The sequence below is a fragment of the Macrobrachium nipponense genome, chromosome 11 (assembly GCF_015104395.2).
Source record: "Macrobrachium nipponense isolate FS-2020 chromosome 11, ASM1510439v2, whole genome shotgun sequence".
Classification (NCBI taxonomy): Eukaryota; Metazoa; Arthropoda; class Malacostraca; order Decapoda; family Palaemonidae; genus Macrobrachium; species Macrobrachium nipponense.
This window is the reverse complement of record NC_061087.1, coordinates 52,542,843-52,564,881: the sequence shown is the minus strand read 5'-3', so window position 1 is coordinate 52,564,881 and position 22,039 is coordinate 52,542,843. Positions and strand designations below refer to the sequence as shown.

The 22,039-nt window shown below is 39.5% G+C and overlaps 1 protein-coding gene across 1 annotated transcript in view; it reads left to right on the top strand.

Annotated features, from left to right (window-relative positions):
- The window catches only part of LOC135205910 (Y+L amino acid transporter 2-like), a 108,521-nt gene that overhangs the window by 67,356 nt on the left and 19,126 nt on the right, over positions 1-22,039 (top strand). The window contains exon 5 of the mRNA XM_064237135.1: positions 2,688-2,732. Coding sequence (XP_064093205.1) covers positions 2,688-2,732 — 45 coding nt within the window. The remainder of the gene's footprint in view (positions 1-2,687; positions 2,733-22,039) is intronic.

Below are 22,039 nucleotides of genomic sequence, written 5' to 3'. Positions count from 1 at the left end.
TAAATTGTGAACGCAAATGAAAATACAGAAAAATGTGGGCAATATCAAAATAAAAAGGCACACTTCAACAAGTAATGAAAAAATGCACAAAATGAAACAAACACAAAACACAAAAATTTGCAATGTGTAAAAGTGTAAATCTTTTCACTCAAAACATTGTAACCATCAGTTTTTACCAAACCATTGATCGTATCCGTTATTAGTTTCTTACCAAACCATCATAACCATTAGATATTAGTTGCAACTAATAAAAATATAACAGACTTAACCTTTTTGGTATACCAACTTCTCTCTTTGCTGCAGTCTTGGTTTACACTTTCACAAAAACCAGGCGCCGTTACAACAAAAATGTTTGTTCAGATTCCATAAAAACACTAAATAACACTAAATAAACTCTAAGAAATATCAAATCTGAAATTCACAAATTACGAGTGACCAGTTTATAAGCACAAAATCGTTACGTTGCTTTAAGATCAAAAGTGCTATGCGATGGAGAGAGAGGGAGAGAGAGAGAGATCTGAACGCCTCGAGGGTCTAAGATCTAATGAAATTCTCTTCCTTTGTGGAAACTGGACAGGGGAGATGACAAAACGTTTTGAGACAATAATACTTCCAGAAGCTTCGAAATCTTACGCAACTTTACTCACAAAATGTGTAACCTGCAAGTGGCTTTGATAAAGACATACACGTATGAGTCCAGTATACAATAATGTTCGTACCCGATCGAGACGAAGGAGAAGCCCCTTATCACACATGATGACAGATTCCCAAAACACATTGAAGATTCGAGCTCGCTTATCAAACGTGTTGACAGATTAGGAAAGCAAACGGAGATCTCGCAGTTCCTCTAATCTCACAGTGCTGACATAATAGGGAAACAATCATAGTTTCGAATGGGCAAAGAAAATCCCTCTCTTTTTACGTTCTACGTTATATAAATATTCTTTTACATTATGTTATGCAAAATCTGAACACACATTTAAAACATCCTATCTCTAAGCTATCTAGGAATCTGAAAAAATGTTGCACAATTCTACATAACATTTTATACAGTCACAGTATCTGTGACTGTATAAAATGTTATGTAGAATTGTGCAACATTTTTTCAGATTCCTAGATAGCTTAGAGATAGGATGTTTTAAATGTGTGTTCAGATTTTGCATAACATAATGTAAAAGAATATTTATATAACGTAGAACGTAAAAAGAGAGGGATTTTCTTTGCCCATTCGAAACTATGATAACACTAAATAAACTCTAAGAAATATCAAATCTGAAATTCACAAATTACGAGTGACCAGTTTATAAGCACAAAATCGTTACGTTGCTTTAAGATCAAAAGTGCTATGCGATGGAGAGAGAGGGAGAGAGAGAGAGATCTGAACGCCTCGAGGGTCTAAGATCTAATGAAATTTTCTTCCTTTGTGGAAACTGGACAGGGGAGATGACAAAACGTTTTGAGACAATAATACTTCCAGAAGCTTCGAAATCTTACGCAACTTTACTCACAAAATGTGTAACCTGCAAGTGGCTTTGATAAAGACATACACGTATGAGTCCAGTATACAATAATGTTCGTACCCGATCGAGACGAAGGAGAAGCCCCTTATCACACATGATGACAGATTCCCAAAACACATTGAAGATTCGAGCTCGCTTATCAAACGTGTTGACAGATTAGGAAAGCAAACGGAGATCTCGCAGTTCCTCTAATCTCACAGTGCTGACATAATAGGGAAACAATCATAGTTTCGAATGGGCAAAGAAAATCCCTCTCTTTTTACGTTCTACGTTATATAAATATTCTTTTACATTATGTTATGCAAAATCTGAACACACATTTAAAACATCCTATCTCTAAGCTATCTAGGAATCTGAAAAAATGTTGCACAATTCTACATAACATTTTATACAGTCACAGAGGAGATATATGCATTTTGAAAGTAGCAATATATAATATTAATAATATATATATATATATAATATATATATATATAATATTATATATATATATATATATATATATAATATATAGATATATATATATATATATATATATATATATATATATATATATCTATATATATATATATATATATATATATATATATATATATATATATATATATATATATGTGTGTGTGTGTGTGTGTGTGTGTGTGTGTGTCTGTGTATGTGTGAATATATGTTAATATAAAAGCCATAATGCCCTCTTAACTTCTTAAATTCTTCACGCTTTTTTGGATATGCTTGTCACTGCAAAGCCTTGACATCAAAATTTCGTCACATTTCTTGCACTTGGATCTCAAGGCTTTGTAGTGACAAGCAGGTCCAAAAGAGCGCAAAGAATTCAAGAAGTTAAGAGGCCATGTGGTTATTACTTACATTTATGTATCTGGTAAAAAGTGACCAGTAGATTCTACCACACACACACACACACACACACACACACATATATATATATATATAGATATATATATATATATATATAATATATATATATATATCATATATATATATATATATATATATATATATATATGTTTATGTATGTATTGATTATGTATGTATGTATGTATGTATGTATGTATGTATATATATACTGAGAGAGAGAGAGAGAGAGAGAGAGAGAGAAAGTTGCATTACAGTTGTTTCAAGTCTTGCCTAAACGTGATATCTTCATTGCAGGGAGAGTCTTTACTACGTGGTGGAAGAGCTGAAGAATCCGGAGAGGTGAGTGAATGAAAGCGTTTTTTATTTTGCTGTAGGGCTATCTACCTACTACCACGAAATTCTGCTCAGTGACTTCTAATTCAGATCTGTGCAGCTCTCACAGGGTAAAAGAGTGTTCATTGTCAGGTCTGAGCGGCCATTTACAATCCTGTCTTGTGCTACAGTCTTTATATAACAATACATTACTAACACGGGCATTATATGCCACCAAAGTTTTCCAAAACTAGATATTCAATAGGTTTACGGGCAAATACATGACCTTCCCATGGCCGATAAATTACAAAAAAACTACCTTGCATAATCTGAGACTGTAAATGATACAATTTGTTCAAAGATATTGTTTCTGAACATAAAATATTTTCTTCTTTATCAGTATTCGCGATAAAGCTGATGCATATCAATTGTAGTAAAACAGTACTTAAGACAAATTCAGTAGTGAGATCTTAAAGGTATAAATTTTAAACTTCATAAAAGTTGACTGCAAGAATGACTTTTTGGTCTAGATTTGTTTCTAGTGTAAGGAGGAAAAATTGATGAAATTTCTTAATATTATGTGATGACCGAACCGAGGCTCACGTAGCTAAGGTGTTTCTGCAAAATCAACTTGGCAGCAGCAGGCTGATGTTATCCGACTTGTGAAAGATAACGCTACCTTTTTTATCCATGGAATTCTGCACACAACTGCCTTTTAGATTCTGTTACTTTTATACTCATCATGTATAACAACTAAATTTCATTATCAGGACATCATCATGTGTGCTTAAGAGGATGTTACCATTATGATGAGATGCTGTAGGTATTCACAATAGGCCGGCATGAAGACCCCTTCCTTAACTTGTCTTGCAAGCTTCTGCAGAATAGATGGTTGCATGTGTCGCGAATTATTCCCCTTTAACTTACTTAGGTTCTAGCCAGTTGGTCTGGGCGATAACAAGGTCTGAAGGACTAGACTCTACAACTCGGTGGAGGGATTGAGGAAGGAAGGTTGTACAGGCTGGGTGTCTTGGGTGTCCTGAGTGACCTGGGACTGCTGGGTAGGCCTAGGGGTGGTCTTGTGAAGAGGCATCTTCGTGTCATGTGGCTCGAGAGTGGCTGGGTATCCATGTCGACAGACTGTCAGGGCGTGAATGATGCCCCCGTGTTCTGTCCGGCCCCTTTTATCCTCCCCAGAATGCCTGCGGCAACCTTCCATCCAATCGACCTAAGTAAACGCCGTAACACGCCTCACGGCCGCAACATGTGCGCGCCATGTATTAATCATGTATGAAGGCGCCGTAAGGGCACTGCACTCCGCCGTAACATCACACCGTAACACTCCCGCACGGGAGGTAAGAACACTCACTTGGTGCGGTGTGGTGTGGTGTGACGTGGCACCGTGTGGGTTCTAACCTCTTTTGTTGTGGCGCTGCGCCACACTGCTTACGGTTTTGTGCGACTTCATCAGGCTGCCAGATGCCATGCAAAAATTTGAACAATTTTAAAATTCTGGCGGTGCCGTGCGATTTTAACGGCCCGTACCAGCCACCACCAGCATCGTCCTTACCTTCTGGCATGCTTTCTGGCAGCTTCTTGCTGCCCACAACAAAAATGTGCGTAGGTGTAAACCTACCTTTACATATAGGCGTAGGTCTTACCTAAAGATTTTAAATCACTGCAAACAACAAAACTGGGTAACTGCTCAGATATCGTTACCTCAACCACTATACTCTGTTTTTTTCCATCTGTCCATCCGCCTGTGGTGTTTTCGCATGGTAACACTGCGTCCCGGGCTTTAAATAGTTACGCTATGTGTAAGTTTTAGGTAAATAAAAGGATATCTGGGTGTACATTTGCAACTGAAAAGTGTTTTAATAAATTACCGTATGCTAATTACACCGTTAATATTTGAAATAGGATATTACTATTATTGTTGAATGTAAGTTGAATGGAACTATCTATAGCCCGGGATGCAGTGTTACCATACGCGAACACCACAGCCAGATGTACAGATGGAAAAAAACAGAGTATAGTTCCTACCAATGATTAGGCTGTGTCAAGGCTACCACACCAAATTCCATGGAACACCTCTCGATGAAACTTATACCTGTGTAAGTAACTCTATGGCTACAAAAATTTAATCAAAGTAACGAGATATGTAACATATTTCATAAATGCGTAACGTGTTATCAATACAAATTAAGTTAATGGATTTCATGGATTAGTCAAGTAAGGACAGGAGGTTACAGTTCCTTTTCAAATGAACAGTGAATAACTTGAAAAAATATGTATTACATTTAATTATGTACATCACTTTGTTTTCCTTCCATTCTACAGTACGTTCTTTCAGTTTAAATAAATTAAAGGTATCCTGATTATATTGTATAAGATTTGTATGCTGTATATAACTGTGTTATTCTTTCAAGAAATGTTTGATTTCAGTGGAACAGTACTATATGGAACTATTGAAAAAATTATCACTATAACTTTGGTTTTTTTATTGCATCTTGCTTCATTATAATTATTGGCATTGCAATTCCACTGCATATAATCTATATATACATACACACACACACACACACACACACCACACACACACATATATATATATATATATATATATATATATATATATATATATATATATCATATATATATATGCATATATGATTATAATCACTTTAGCATGTGACTCGTTTATCACACATATTCACAGGGGAATATGTATGCGATTTTGTCGTTCCGCTCTCCCATTCTGTGGTTTACAGTAAGGCACGCTCCTTTCATGCACTATTCCATATGCAGCCAGTTAGTTGTCCAACTGCTCTTTACTAGAGTATTCCCCTCAGAAGTCAGATCTAATTTTCTTCAGGGTGTGGCCCATGAGATTCTCCATCTTGATCTTGTATTGAATGAGTCTAAACAATGCTTCATCCTTGGACTTCATTGGCATTACAGTCAGATACCTGGAATAATCAATCGTCAGTGAATATGATAGCATAAATGGACCCACCAAATGAAGGGGTATTAAAGGGTCCCATAACGTCGGTGTGCACCAGCATCAAAGGTTTAGATGCTCTTGATGTGCTTGCAGGAAAAGGTATCCTTGTCATCTTCCCCTCAATGCATGCTTCACATTTTCCACATTCTTCTTTCTTGACATTAGCCTGAACTGGAATTTTCTTCAAATCGTCATAGTTGAAATGACCCATTCTTTGATGCCAAGTCTGCATCGATACCTTAGCAGGAAATGCCACAGTAGCTCCCTCATTATCTTTATTAGGCCAATCCCGATTCATAATGTACATCTTCCCCTCTTTCTTAGCAACAAAGAGTTCAATGTCACCCTTGGATGCCTTTGCTAGGTCACCCATGAATAATACCGAAGCACCGTTGGCAGTGATCTGTTTTACAGACACCAGACTACAGTATAGTTTAGGGACATACATCACTTCCTGAAGCACAATCTTACATTTGCCTTGAATTACTGTCACCCCAGTCCCTTCCACCGAAAGTCTATGTCCATCACCAATTTTCACAGATCCCTTCCGTTGCAGGTTGATGTCCCTGAACTCCTTAATATCACAGCACTATTATGATCTGACACACCAGAAACCACTTTCCCGCTGATGATTTTGACATGTATTCATGTGCATCCGCTTTGGCGCACAGGAGCACTGCTTCTACTTCTTCAAATTCATCTACAGTAGCCTTGGCATCCCCTTTCTCAGTGAGTTCCTCCTTGAACTTCTTCCAGATTGGGCATTCCCTTGCCTTGTGTCTGGGCTCCTTACAGGTGTAAGACTTTATTTTACTATCACCAGAGGTATCATGCTTCTGAGGCTGCTGATTGTGCTTCTGCTTAGAATGCTGTTTAGCCATTGCTTTTAATGCCAGAGATTCTTCTTTGCTTGATGTCGCCCTGTTGTGCAATGCTAATCGCCTTTCTTCCATCACAAGCTTGCACTTTACATTTCTTGATGTGAGCCTATCCAGGTCACACTCGAAGGATCTCACAAAAGCATCATACTCCCTGAGTGGTAGCCCAAGTAGCAAGAAAGCAGCAAAGCAAGTGTCATTTATTGGGATGCCACCCATTCTCACCTTCTGAATCAACTCATGCATCTTGGAAATGTAATCTGCCATTGGCATTGATGGCACTTTATCCAACCTAGCCATTTCCTTGAAAAACAGGATGGTGTGAATAATCCCAAATTCACCGTACATTTCCTAGAGTGTGTGTCCCACACTTTGTTTGCAAATTTAAACTCACCAACACCATAGAGAGTAGAGCTGTGCAGCGCCTCGATAATGACTCCCCGAGCTCGGCAATTGACTCTGGCTTGTTCTTGGTTGAGCTCTGCCAAGGCCTCTTCTTCATTCTCATTATCGTGGATGTCATTCCCAAACCCAGGTTCAATGGCATTCCAACAGTTCTTGTCAATCAGTCTTGCTTTGATCCTCTTCAACCATGGGTAGTAGTTTGCATCATCACACTGTAGAAGGATCTTCTTGGAGGTCTTTTCCCTTTCTTCACATTCAGCCATCTTGAACTTCTTGATGAAACACTTTAAGGGAAACTTAGCTATATGCTAACACTTTCTTCAATCTGGACAATATCCCACTTTTCAATCAGTCCCGATGTGTTCTGGGACCATAACCTGTTAACCTTACTAAGTTCTAGAATTTTTAGGATTCGTTTCACTTGTTAACAGAGTTCCAGGAAGGGTCTGATTGATACACCTGTGTTGTCGCCAGTAGATTTTTATTCAGACTGAAAGAGGAAAGCAGGAACAACAAACATGTCGCATTGTTTACATACAGGTGGCACCACGACTCATCAGTGAGAAAGACTAAATGCTAAAGAAAAATCAACATACAAGCGGCGACTGCAATGTTCTGACACAATATGAATAAAATATGAACAATACAAATCACAATATGTTAACAATATGCACCTTCTCATACCAACATCTGCTTGCTTGTTTGAGCCCATACACTGCTTTATTCAGTTTGCACACTTTACCCTTATCTTTTGCACATATATATTTCCTCCTTTAAGTCACCATTTAAAAGGCTGTAGAAATTTCAACATTGTGAATTTGCAGATCAAGTTTAACAGACAGAGAAAAGAAAAGTCTCAGCATTTTGTATCTAACAATAGGGGCATTGGTTTCTAAAGAATCAATACCATATTTTTATGAGCATCCCACAGCTACCAGTCTAGCTTTGAACTTTGCAACATCCCCATCACAATTCTGCTTAATCGTAAAAGCCCTTTTACATTTCATAACATTTTTACCATCAGGCTTCTCTTCATTCATAGCTTTTTTTTTCCAGTGTATACTATCTTTGCCTTCCAGGGTCAGACCAACAGTATTTGGTTCAAAGTGATCATCAAACACAACATTACAATACAAAAATTCAGTAAACATCTCAAAATCAGGAAACTCTCATTTTTCTGTCTCTCAGTGGGTATCTCCTATATTGCACATCTTCATTAATTTCCTTACCTATATTTCCCCCCTTAAAGTCACCATGTTCAATATCATGGAACTCACCTTCTTCCTCATCAACAGGAATTTCCTCTACATCATTTCCCTTGACCAAATCAGCCACTGGAGAATAAACATCACTTACATCTGTCACACCCTCTGAGTAAGCAGTAAACTTCCCTTCATCAAACTTGATACAATGTTCAACAGAAATACCCTTTAGTTTATCATGATTAAACAAGAGATATCCTTTGCTCTCTTTATCATACACAACAAAAATCAAACACTTACTTCTTGCATCCAACTTGTCACGTCTAACCTACTTAGGTACATGCATATATGCATTACAGCCAAAAACTCTCAAATTAGAATATTTCACAGGCAGTCCAGTGAATCTCTCTTCAGGAATACAATTATTAACACCAGTAAGGCGTACTTTGTTCTGAACATACACAGCAGTATTGGCAGAAGCTGTCAATTTCTTTGGACAGTGAGCATTAAACATCATACTTCTAGCTGCTTCAAAAGTTGACATATTTTGCCTTTTGGCAACACCATTCTGCTTAGGGGTATACCTAACAGATATCTGATGTACAATTCCTTTACTCTTGACAAAAGAAAACAAATTATTATTTCTAAATTCACCTCCATTATCAGTCTGAAAACCTTCAGTACTTTTCCTTTCTGAGTTTCACACTGAGTAACATATTCCATAATTCTGTCCTTGGTTTGTTTCTTATTCACTAAAAAATAAAAACTGACGAACTTTAAATAATCATCAACAATTGTAAGTACATACCTGGTTCCACCAAAACTCTCAGGAAGCCTTGATTGCTTACCTAAAGCACAAGCATTTGTAAATTTCACATCATCTGAATGTGAACACAAAACTTCAATTTTTGTTGACCAACATGCCCTAATCTTTAATGCCACAGATAATAATCCTGAACATTACTTACAAAAACTGACTTGGTGTCTCGTTTTCCATCAAAAAGATACAAACCATTCTCTCGGCTTCCAGTACCCAAAACTGAACTATTGACAACGCAATCATCAGCATCAGCAAATTGACAACCTCTCGATGTAAACAGGAAATTAATGCCACAATCAATATATTGATTCACAGACAACAAAGCCTTACTCAAACCAGGAACATAGCGAACATCTGACATTTTATCAAATGAATTATTTGATGACAATTTTATATCATCTGTACCAGCAACTCTCAATCTTCCATTAACACCAACAACAACACCCTGATCAAAGTCACAGGCTTTGTAATTTACAAGAAATTTCTTGTCCAGTGACATATGCCCTTCAACATTAGAATCTATCACTATCACATTATCAGTCAGTCATGCAGACAAAGCACACAGAAAAGTTTTCTTTGGAGTTAACTTCTGACCACCATCATCACTTTTCTTGTCATATTTCTTCTCTTTACCAGGCACCTCATAGTCCTTCGGCTTAAGACACTCCTTGATGGGGTGCCCCTTTTTGTGGCAGCACCAACAACACATATTAGATGTATCCTTCTGCTGCTTGTTATCATTACACTTCTTGCCAGTGACATCTCTATGCTGACTCTTGTCCAGTAGTTTGGTGATGACAGTATCCAAAACCATATCCTTTTCCCCAGTACACAGACGTGACCCAACTGTCATACTCACTTGGAAATCCTTGGAATATCATGGCTATCAGGTACTTGTCCTTAACTTCTCATTCTTGCCTAGAGATGTGATGTATGCAATATATTAACCCTCCATATCACTGAAGTTCTGAAACCTTGCCTGACTCATGGCTCAAACCAGATATACATACATACTGACAATGGTCTTTGGTTTCAAATTTCTTCTTCAGAGCTTTCCATGCCTCTTTAGCTGTTTTTGCACTGTTCTCGTACTGATAATTTTGAGTGTCTACCATGAGGCATAAGCCGGCAAGAGCTCATTCTTTGCGGCAATCCTTCCCATCTGCTGTATCGGATCCTTGCACAGCCGACTGCAATCCTTGTCTCCTTAAATAGTTAGTCATGGAGAAACACCAATTCTTGTAGTCTTCTTGCCCTTTCAACTTTGTGATTCCAAAGATACATGGCCCTGAGCCAGGTTCACCCATCTTGAATCACAGAGTCCAATAGTACCTTCAATCTCTTGTTGAAATCAGTATCCGTACTTCTCCTGGGCCCATAACCTGTGATAGTATGGGGTTAATTGACTGGGGCAGAATGATGAAACACATCTTCCTAAGGTGAGATTTATTCAGGACTAACGGATGCAAAGCGGTTTGCAATGTTGACCCCGTAGACAAAAAAACAAATGCATGTCGTAGATTATAGTAATACCAACTGTTGCAAACTTTCAATCAGTTTCTTCCAGACTCCCTGCTCTCAGTTCACCTAATACCATTTATCAAAATCAAGCTAAATGATGCAACTGGCCCTGGAATTATCACCCAATTCCAATCACTATGATTGCATCGAAGATACTTGAATTGGTTTTTCTAGTGAGACTTCTCCCCTTTCTACACACCACGGATTTAACTGACACCTGTATTTACACTCTGAAGAATTGCTGAACTATTACCTATCATCAGCCTCTCCTGTTTTCCTATGTTTTGTAGATGTTGACAGAGTAAATTACCTGAAGCTGCAAAAAAGAGACACACCTCTATATTTAATTGACATTTTATATTGCTGGTTCTCCAACCTGCAATGATGTGTCAAATGGGGTAATGTGTTGTCACACACATTCGGCTCCCTAAACAGACTTTGGTAAGGGGGTATGCTCTCTCCATACCTGTTTAATACGTGCACAGATGCCTTGAACGCCAAACTGAACTTATTCCCAATCGGATGCACTGTCAACGAAACAACAATAAACAATATGGTTCTGATTTCCCCATCAGTGCAAGGTCTCCAGTGGGTCATCCACACTTGCTGCCAATATGCAGAGGAATTTTATATCCCATATAATGAAACCAAGACCCAGTGCATGCCACTGCTCCCAAGATCACTTAACCTGTTAAGCATCCCCCCGGGAATGAGCTCGCTGGTAATGTACTGTCACACTTTTTTTGTAATTAGCAATCATAGCACTCATGATAGTTTCTCAAAGTTTACATTGATTTTTATGCTTATAGTTCATACTGTAGTTAAGTGTAGGAATTTATTAAATGTTGGAATAAAAAAACAATTAATACTACTATTATTTTATTTCAAAAGACCACATAATACTGAATGAAAAATATTAAACATACATGCACTATTATTCTTTTGTATGTTAATCTCTAAAGCAAGGGGTTACACACAATCCTACTTCAGTTTCAAAACATCTATGTACTCGTGATTGTGGAGACAAATGTTCTGCATTCCCATCTAGAAACTGATTTGCAAACCTGTTTGATTCTTTCATGAGGTAATCAATGATTTCATCATCAAAGTATTTCTCAAACTATTCTAATGGGTTCTCTTTATCCTCAACTGTGAATTTCATGCTGGGATCAGCAACAAAAGTAAAGGGATCTTTCTCTCTCCCTCTCGGTGTCCAGTCACTCAGCAATGAAAAGATATCTTCACTCCCGCTATCAGAAGAAAAGTTTATACCCTCAATATCCTCATCACTGGAGGATTCAGAACTAGAGCTCTCATTATCAAATAGGTCATCAATATCAGACTCCTCATCTAGTATTTGATTGATCTCACCCAAAGAAATACGCCTCCTCTTTGAGATATTCATTGTGAAAGATGCAAAAGTCAATTTGTCTCGATAAACGCCCAAAGCGTAATGAAAGAAAACCAGGGCCAGGCAGCTTTCTAGTATAAGCGACCACCAGAAAAGAGTTGCCAGGCTAGAAATAAATTTCCATTTACAGCTTATGTGTGCTGAGAGTGTTACCAAATAATATTCCTACATTTTCTATACAAGTAAACGTATTATTACGGGACTGACAGCTTGACAAGCACAGTTAAAGTCTTGAACGTAATATCCCATTGAAGGCGCTACCGAGTAAATAGCAGTAAACATGTTATTATGTGCGTGACACATAACTGGTTAAGCATATTACAGAACCACAAATTTTCTTTGGAATTCATCAGTTGGAGTCCCTGCATGAATTCCCATGTTTGGGTCACATCACCATGGATATTACTCCCAAAGTGTAAGAAGAATTCTGTTCTTGGGTTTAAAATATTAATTGGAAGGCCAAGGTAAAAATCACATCTTCTTAATAGTAGTACATCAAGGATTTATTTTTAACCATCAAAGGCAAACATTTGACATAGACATGGTAAACTCGACGGTTTTGAATTCTTGGCACTTCCTGAGGGATAAGTTCCATTAATTACGTGTACAAACATCTCATCACTTTGAGTTGTACTTTAAAATATGGCACTGGACAGTGATATAAGCAAAATACCAAGTTCTGCTTTGGGCACCAAAAGGTTGCCTGATGAATGATAGTTTCCAATATCACTCCATTAATACAATTATCAAAAACGATAGCTCTTAACATGGGTGTTACACCCCGGCCCCAATGCACACCATAGTACAGCGCATTCAGAAACAATAAAAAAACACCCTAAACTAGACAAGAAACACTGAAACATAATTGTAAACACTAAACAAAAAATGCCATAATATCAAAGAGCACCAAGAAGTTTAAATTTACATTCACCATTAAGGTCTATCAACTGAGTCAACTAAGATTAAGCAGGAAAAAAATAATTTATTGCACCTTCTAACAAGCAAATCCTGGTTGCCGGCCTCTCATAGGTACCAGTTTTTGTTTTTACATCAACATAGTGCACTAGGCTATCTGTCCCCTTATGAGTAACCACCAACAGCTCCAAGGGCCATGTACTGTGAAGGGTAAAGTCCTGTTTGAAGAGTATTAGGTGTCCAACATCATCCACTTACAGTGCTCTTGGAAGATAGGCAGATATCCCTTGAGCCATCGGTGCTACAAAACATCAGCTAGGAATTGGACATGTCTTCAGCGTCTTCTGTACTGATCTTGCTCCACAAACTGCCCAGGTGGTAAAGAGGGCCCTGACCACAGCATTAATATGTGCTACAGCATCAGGGGCCTATTATCTCTTGGATCATCCGACAGCTTTGTGATGGGTCGGTTACTTATGATTGCCTCCACCACTGTCAGCAGTGTAAATTGGACCTCATCATCCAATATTTGTTGTGTGATGATGCCAGCAAGTACCATTCTGGTGGTCCTTATCTGCCTCGCCCATACTCCACCCATATGGGAGACAGCTGGTGGATTAAACTTCCAGTCAATTTCTTTCTTTAGCAGGTGGGCAAGAATTTGATCCTGATTCCACTGCTGGGCTGCTCTCTTCAGTTTCTGCTGTTCTCCAATGAAATTAGTGTCCTAATCGGGCCAGACCTGTCTGGGTTGTCTTCTCCTGGCCATGAGTCTTTCCACAGCATGAACGGTCCAAAATAGTTCACTCCTACTAGGCTGAATGAAGGCTCAAAGGGTGTGACACGGGATGCAGGCAGGCTAGCCATCTGATGGATTTCGGTCTTGCTAAACATTCTTTTGATAGTAAAACAATGGTGGACAACATTCTTCATCAATTTTCTCCACTCCACTCCACTCTAGCAAGTCCAGCGGCTTGGTGATAGCATTGTACAATTAATCTTGAAGCATTGTGTGCAAACGGGAGAATCACTATGTGCCTTGCATCTTCAATCTAACAGTGAGTTAGCCTTCCTCCCTCTCTCAGCAAACCTTCCTCTGTCTTTATGGGATTCAGCTCCTTCAGTTGTGTTAGCTTCACTGGGACTGTCTTTTGAACATACAATATTATGTCTCCTTCACAAAGTTCATTCACAGTAACAGAGCCAGCACGAGTTTTCTTTATTAATAACACGTAAATCTTGTGTATTGCACTACAGCTTTCTTCAATTTAAACCATGAAGAGTAATAGTTCAGCAGTGTTGGTATGATCAGTTTCCTTTTTAGTGCTGTAGGCTACTGGAGTTGCCTATAATTCCAGTTGCTCCTCTAATTCAGAACATCTAAATACTGGTTGAAAGGGCCATCCATGCTCCTCACATTGTAAGAATCCTGGGCCATGTCTCCAATGATCATTTTTCAGTAGGTCTAATGCAGACAGTCCATGAGATGTGTCATCACCAGAGTTTTCTTTAGTAGGCACATATCTCCACTGTCTGACCTCAGTGTGATCCAGGATCTTAGTTACTTGGTTGGCAACATAAGTCTGGAAACACCTTTCAGATCCTGTTCAAATACCACGGCACAATCTCACTGTCAATCCAGTATACTGAGGTACCCAGTGGTATCTGTAGTTATTTGCTAAAAGTTTTGTCTAGTCGCACACATTCCAGCTAGTTCCAGTCTAGAAGAGTCATCTTCTAGCACAACTCTCAGTTATGATGCCACACCATACCCATACTCGGAGGCATCTGAAAAATTGTGCAGTTAGGCTCTTCAAGGGTGTGTCTGTAGGTTTTATGCATCTGAGAATCTCAAACTTCTTAATCTCTAGCAAATCAGCTAACCACCAGCCCCATTGTTCCTTCAATTCCATGGGCAGTGGCTCATCCCAACTCTTCTGTAATTTACGTAGTTGCTGGTATATCCTTCTGGCTTGTAATATGAATGAGCTGACATACCCTAGGGGGTCATAAACAGTCCTAAGCTCTCCTCTCTTAGTTTTTGCTTTATTTTTGTCCACTTGAATATCAAATCTCAAGCAGTCCATATTCACGTTCCATGACATGCCCAAAGCTCTCTCTGTGGGCAGGTCCTCTAGGTTTAAGTTTAGGTCTGTTAAGAAATTTCCCCAATCTTCTCTAGGCATGTGGTTTTGTAGTTGGTGATAATGAGACAAACTTAGTAAGACAAAATCCTCTTATTGCCAACAGCTCTTTCACTTGCAGTGCCAAAACTATAGCCAATTCTCATTTGTCCACAGATCTGAGGCAGTCATCTACATAAAGGTTGTGAAGCACAGTGTTCAGCACTTCCTTGAATATGTTTTGTGGTCCCCTTCTACCATTCACCGTAAGGCATAGTTAGCACAACTTGGGCTCCACACTCCACCAAAGAGATAAGCTGTCATTCATAAAGTTTTCAAGGGTTTTGTCGTGTCATTCTTCTCAAACCAAAAGAGACGAAGCACGTCTCTGTCCTCCTGTGTTAAATGTACTTGGTGGAACATAAACTCTATGTCTGCCAAAAACCCAATGGCAGCTTGACGAAAGCGTGGCAACACCCCTACAAGTCCATTGGCTAGATTTGGTCCCTGGTGCACATGGTCATTCAGCGATGATCCACCATACTTTGCACATAGTCAAAGACAATAAAACACTTCTCAGGCTTCCTCATTTTCAGCACAGGGTGGTGTGACAATACCACACTTTGCCATTTCTATCTTGTAAATCTTTCTCAGGGACTACCTGAGCATATACTTCCTCCAGCAGTTTGAGAATTTCCTCAGTATACTTTCACTTCAGAGTTTCATCCTTACTGAGATGCCTAGCAAGTGATTGCAATCTCTTCTCAGCCATCAGCTTATTGTTTTGTAAGTTAGGTGGCTGTGCATTAAATGGCATACTCATACTGTAATGGTTATCTACCAGATGAAGTGTGCTTTTCCAGAACTCAACTGTTTTCTGATCACTTATTGACCATCCTCGCTCCTCAGCATGAGCATCTTCAGATCAAACTCCAATGGTGTACATGTCTGTACAAAGTATGAAGTGTGGGCTTGCACACCAAAGGGATTCATTGGTTCATTTATGGCCCAGCCTAGTGGTGTGAAAATGGCAAATGGCTCTCCTGGTTCACCTTTTCTAACATCAGCCGGTATAAGCAGGTTTGAGGAGTCTTGTCCTATCAAAAGGTGGACTTCGGCTGCATTCAGTTCTGGTATTTCTAAATCTCTGAGGTGCGGCCACCGCTCAATGTCAAACTGAGTTGACTGCCCCAAGAGGTCAGTGTTGAGACTTGGTCTAACAGTTGCTTCTATAGTGTATGTGATGTCTGTGACTTCCATGTTTGAGACTATCAGTCATCACATCTGTTTTCATTGGCATCCTGCTCTGAGTAAGCATGTTCATCTCCAAATGGTGTACAGTTCATTACTTAGAGCCTCGGTCAAGCATGGCATAGGTATCAATGAAGATGTCAGAGTTCTCACACCATACCTTAGCTGGTACAGTTGGCATGGGCAGTTTACCACCACAGGTACAAACAAAATGGCTGCTTTAGTTTGTCAAAACTGGTAACACTGGTGTACTCTGGTCTGCCGGTGGGATGACGCTCATTGGAGTGTCACTACCACTTATCTGGGGTCTGGTTGGCATATGTAGAAATTCGCTATGTTTGAGACTGCATCCTTTAATGTTACAAGTAAAACTCCTAGGGCAGTCCTTGCTTAAATGTCCCTTCGCAAAACAATTAAGGCATAGTCCCTTTGACATTACAAGGCTTTTACGATCTTTGATCTTTATGCTTTTGTACTATGAACATTGAGTCATACAGTGCTCTTATTTCACATTCTCTGATGTAGGTGGTGCTGTACTGTACTTATTGAGCTGACCGTCACTGCAAAGCTACCAACCCATTTCTTGCCAGTTCCTTTCCGGTCAATTTCCTTGGCTTTCTTTGGTTCATTGAAGGAGGCTCTAGAGAAGATCGGGTCAGTGCCTTCCTCTGCCACATACACAACGAAGTCAACTAGATCGTTAAGCCCAGGTACTCTCCTTTGTTTTTTCTTGGTTTTATGGTTTTCACATGACCATCGTTCCTGAAAGTACTATGGCAGTTTCTTCCAGATGGTTTGTAAACTGACTGCATTGTCAAGCTCACTCTCATAGCCCATATATTTTAAGGTCTGCTGACAGCATTTCAAATCATCAGCAAATTCTCTGTCCTGTTGGTCCCTTCAGGTTTGGTTAGTCTGTGATCTTATGGGTCCACTTCTGGGAGATTTCGTAATTGTTTCCGTATCTATCCTCTAAAATCTCCAGTGCCCGGACATATCCATCTTCTGGGTCCATGATCTAACAACAATTGAGTATTCTCCTGGTACTACCTTTACGGTATTGCAACAGGCAGGAAAGATTCGATGCAGAGTCTATGTTCTTGGCATCAAATGTGGTATGAAAACTTCTTATGAAAGGCCAATATTACAAGGAATCACCATCAAATGTCTTTAACTCTCTGCAGGTAGCTGAAGTGAGTCTACTATGCTCTGTTGTTGCACCCTTGACTCATTTAACACTTCTCCAACAACTTCTACAACCAATAATTTCACCAAACTCATCTGTTTGTCCTCTGATGATGATACTCTGATGATGATACTCCTACGGGTTCCCATGACAATTTTGATTTTCTGGCAAATTTCTCTTGAGGAGGTACACCACCGATGTGTTCCAGAATAGACATAAGGGGTTTATTCAGAGTGGGACCCACGTTTTCGATTTTAGAGTAATCTGTTGTAAGTTGCTTCTGTTATCTTACTGGACTAGGTTGCCCTTCCCTCTCCAGCTCCATTTCCTTCTGTATTTTAATAATATTAATAATAATAATAAATTTTATTTCAGCTCAAGCCCATATACAAGGAATATACAAAGTATAGACAAAAAGATACACAATTTATATACATGATAGAAAAAGATTATTCGGCAATATCCACACAGTTGCTGAAGTAGTATAAAAGGTAATCTTAATAATGGTAATAACAGTAACAATATTGAGAATAGTGAAAATAAAAAAAAATATATAACAATTAGTGAACAGAGTACATATAATTAAATTTCATGTAGGGACCTTAAGTGGTTACAGTAGTCATCCAGAAGGCTAAATACAAAAAATGAATGTAGCAAAACTCTATACTGATATTAATTACAGAGATAATGGAAAAACGGAGAATACCAGTATTAACAATAATTGTAGAAATATAATAATAAATTAGACTCTGCAGCTGATGCTTTGCAAAAACAGAGAATAAGCCATTTAAGGAAAAATTGCCTCACTTTCCCATCTTCCCATAATTTAGATCTTCTTGCTTCACTCCTTAGGATGCTTTATATGAGCAGCAAATGGCTGCTGTTTCTCACTCAGGTTATCAGACTGGACAGTGTTCACCTTACAGTGATTTTTAAGTTGTCCAGGTGATTTACTATGAACACCTGTGTGGCGGAGTGGTAGTGAGGAGTGTATGTGAGGCGTCTCAAAATGTCATTGTGCACAACAGTTATATGTTTCATGGTCTCTTGGGTATAGTTCGTCCAGAGGGAACACCTATAGATACTGGGTCAATACTAGCAGAAGAACAGCAGTTTCACTCCTCAGTGGCAGAAGGCAAACCTCCTTGCAATCATGTTGCCAGTTGCACATAGTTTACGACGCCTCTGTTCTATGTCTGCCATAACTTTTAGACCATCCATGATAATGTGACCCATGTACGGAAATTCGTGCACGAATTCCAGGAGATGATTTCTGAGGAAAATTTGTGGTTCTGCAATACGCTTAAGAGATCTCGGATCAGCGACATGCACTAGGTCTTGGTTTCATTGTATAGGTTTTCAAATTCTTCTGCATATTGGTGGCAAGTGTCGATGAGTCGTTGGAGACTTTGTGCTGATGGGGAAACCAGAACCATATTGTCAACGTAACAGAGGTTATTTATAGTTGTTTCATTGACAGTGCATCCGATTGGGACTGAGTTCAGTTTGACATTCAGGGCATCTGTGTACGAATTAAACTGGTATGGTGAGAGAATGTCCCCTTGAACAAAGCCCGTTAAGGAGCTGAAGATATACGACATTACATTACCCCATTTGGCACAGAACTGCTGGTTGGAGAACCAGCAATATAAAATGCCAATTAAATACAGAGTTGTGCCTCTTTAATGCCGCTTCACATTTACAAAACAGGAGAGGCTGATGATAGGTAATAGTTCAGCCATTCTTTCAGTATGCAGATGCAGGTGTTGGTTGAGTGGTTTGCTTTAAATTCGAACTGGTTGTCAGTGGTGTGTAGAAAGGGGAGAAGTCTTATTAGAAGAACTGACTCAAGTATCTTCGCCGTGATTGTTGTGATTGCAATCGGCTGGTAATTGCCTGGGTTAGCTGCATCCTTTTGCTTGTTTTTGATTAATGGTATCAAGTGAACTAAGAGTAGGGAATCTGGAAGAAACTGGTAAATTATGCACGAATTCAACAGGGCAGCTAGCAAAATGTAAATTATCGGATGGCAGAATTTGAAAGCTTCTGCGGGAAGACCATTGCAGCCGGGTGATTTATTATTAGGTAGGCTGCTTATGGCATTGCTGATGTTACCTGGCATAAGACGATCTGCAAAATGAAATTGAATGTTATCAGTAAGGATGTCATCTAAATCCCTCCGGGAGTCTTGATCGTTTATGCAATTCAGGATATTGCTGAAGTGTTTGCATCACATACTTGCGATAGCCTTGTCACTTCTCCTACTCTCTGTGATAGCTTTTTAGTTTTGGGATTTAGGGACTGGATGTCTTCCAAAGATGAGGATAATCACCAGATTCTAAATTTCTAGTCATTAAATTGGCTCTTAGTTGCTTTTTGTTTAATCTGCAGTGCTTAAGGGCAAGTTTAAACTGTGTTCTCGCCTGTCTCATTACTAATGCAGTGGCCTTCCCTCGGGCTACCATTTTGCCTCCTTAGTAAAAACGTTTCTCATGAATAAGTATACAGATCTTTAGCCAAAGTCATTTGTATATTACGAGAGTTACCTTGATGAAATATAATGGCAGCTCTGCCAGAGGCAAGCATAGCTGAAATTATGTTCAAATAGAATTCTTTCAGATCGCTCCTGTGGTAGTCATTTCTACAATTTGTGTTAGTACAAAGTAAGGGGCCTGCTGGTTGAACTTTTGACTGCAACCTGGTTACCAATGTCACCCTAAAGTATCTGGTTTTCTGTTGGTTTTTAAAATCCCAGTTTATAGCTGGCAGGCAATCAGTTGGGGGTTCACAATAGGGAGGGATGGGGCACTGAATGACACCTGTAAGGGGATGTGATCGTAGCCAATTGCAAGATCGTAGCGAATATTGTAGGACATAATAGAATCATGAAGTTGTGATGTGATGCAATGGTCGAGCCAGGAGGTGGTAATTGTGTCCGTTCTATTTTGCACATAGGAATAGGAGGGAGGGAGGAGTATTACTTCGCTGATTTGGAATGCATGATTTTGACAGAAGCAAGTAAGTTCGTTATAAAATTGCTTTTGGGGTAAGAATTAAGGTCCCCAATTATACAGATATGATCAGCAGGAGAATCGTGAATAATACTGTGTATCTCACCAAGGATCATAGAGTATTGATCAAAATTAATGTTGTTTTCACGGGGCATATAAACATTAGATTAGGATCTTAGAGTCCCCTACTGTCACTTGAAGCCCCAGCAATCTGTCACTCCTGTAGGTCAACACATTTACTATGTTGTCTAATAATTTGTGCCACAGGAAAGAAAGGCCCCCTTTTGGTTCAACCGGCTACGATTTGATCTGTAACTTGCACCGATGAAGTCGAGAAGGCTCTGAAGTCTTCATGTATTGAATCACAGATGACAAGGTCATGTGGCCAGAGGAACATTTCTTACAATGCAATGATGCCTTTGAAGTTTTTGCAGAACATGTTTAGGAGAGGAATGTTCTGTTTGAGGCCAAAAATATTCCATGAGATTATATCTAAAGTATCCATGGCTGCTCACAAAGATGGGAGATGAAGGCACTGATCATTTGGGTGGATGGGGGGTTAGCCAGGGGGTGTGGGCAGTCACTCACCATGGGAGGTTGGCTGTTACTTGCTGTGGAAGTGATCCTGCTTGGGGTGTCAGTAAGTTCCCTGGGGGGGAGGGGGGTGGGCGGCTGGTCCTGCATTAGGTTATATCTTGAGACTATTATATTAGGTCCGAAATCCTCGCCTTTAAAAACATCGAGGTGTTGAAATAGGCAGGTAATCTTGTAAGCCACCTTATGTTTACTTTTGCACCGATGAGTGCAGATTGTGAATTGCTACGTGACATCTCTTCTTAGGTTTCGGGTGGAGTAAAACACGATTGTTGGGCTCCGGTCCAGCGGCCAAACAAGAGGTTCTTTTCTATTTTCTGCTTGTTTATGTCTGCCAGCTGCCAGACCCCTCTTGATCACTCTCATTCACATCCATGATGGGGTGGGTGGGGGGGAGGTAGGGTCGGGAGATTCACGAGGGCTGGTGATCGTCACTGGAGATCTATCTTCATCCAGAGGCACTGTGGCAGGAGAAAAGGTTCGGAGTCCAACGGTCCCCTCAGAACGGTCTATAGGTGATGGGGGCACTTCAACCAAAGGAGAAACACCAGTTGACACCTGGGTAGGTATGGCCATCTCGACTTCGTGTCACACCCTTACTTCTCCCATGTTGCTTGTACCTAGGCCTCTAGGCTTCAAGTTTTATCTGGTGGATTTTTTCTTCCAATTCTCTGGCACTTTCTATGTCTACCAGGACCTGAAGTGTCCTATGGTAGTCTTCCTTGAGTGCTATCAAGTCAAGGGCAGTGAGAGGTTTATCACAGGCCACAGTGTCTTCATCTGTTTTTCTAACCTCAACTTCCTCTTGTTCATCTATCTCTTCTTTTCCAGCAACCCACATGCAGATAGGTTGTTGAAAGCTCTCGGCTTTGGTGAGAACATTTTTGCGAAATGATGTAGCCTCCTCTATAGCATCTCGGTCTTTCAGTACATTCATGTAGCAATGATGAGCTCCTTTAGACTGTTGCACTAATTCAGGCAACAAACTTACCTTTTCTTTAATTCTCAAAAGA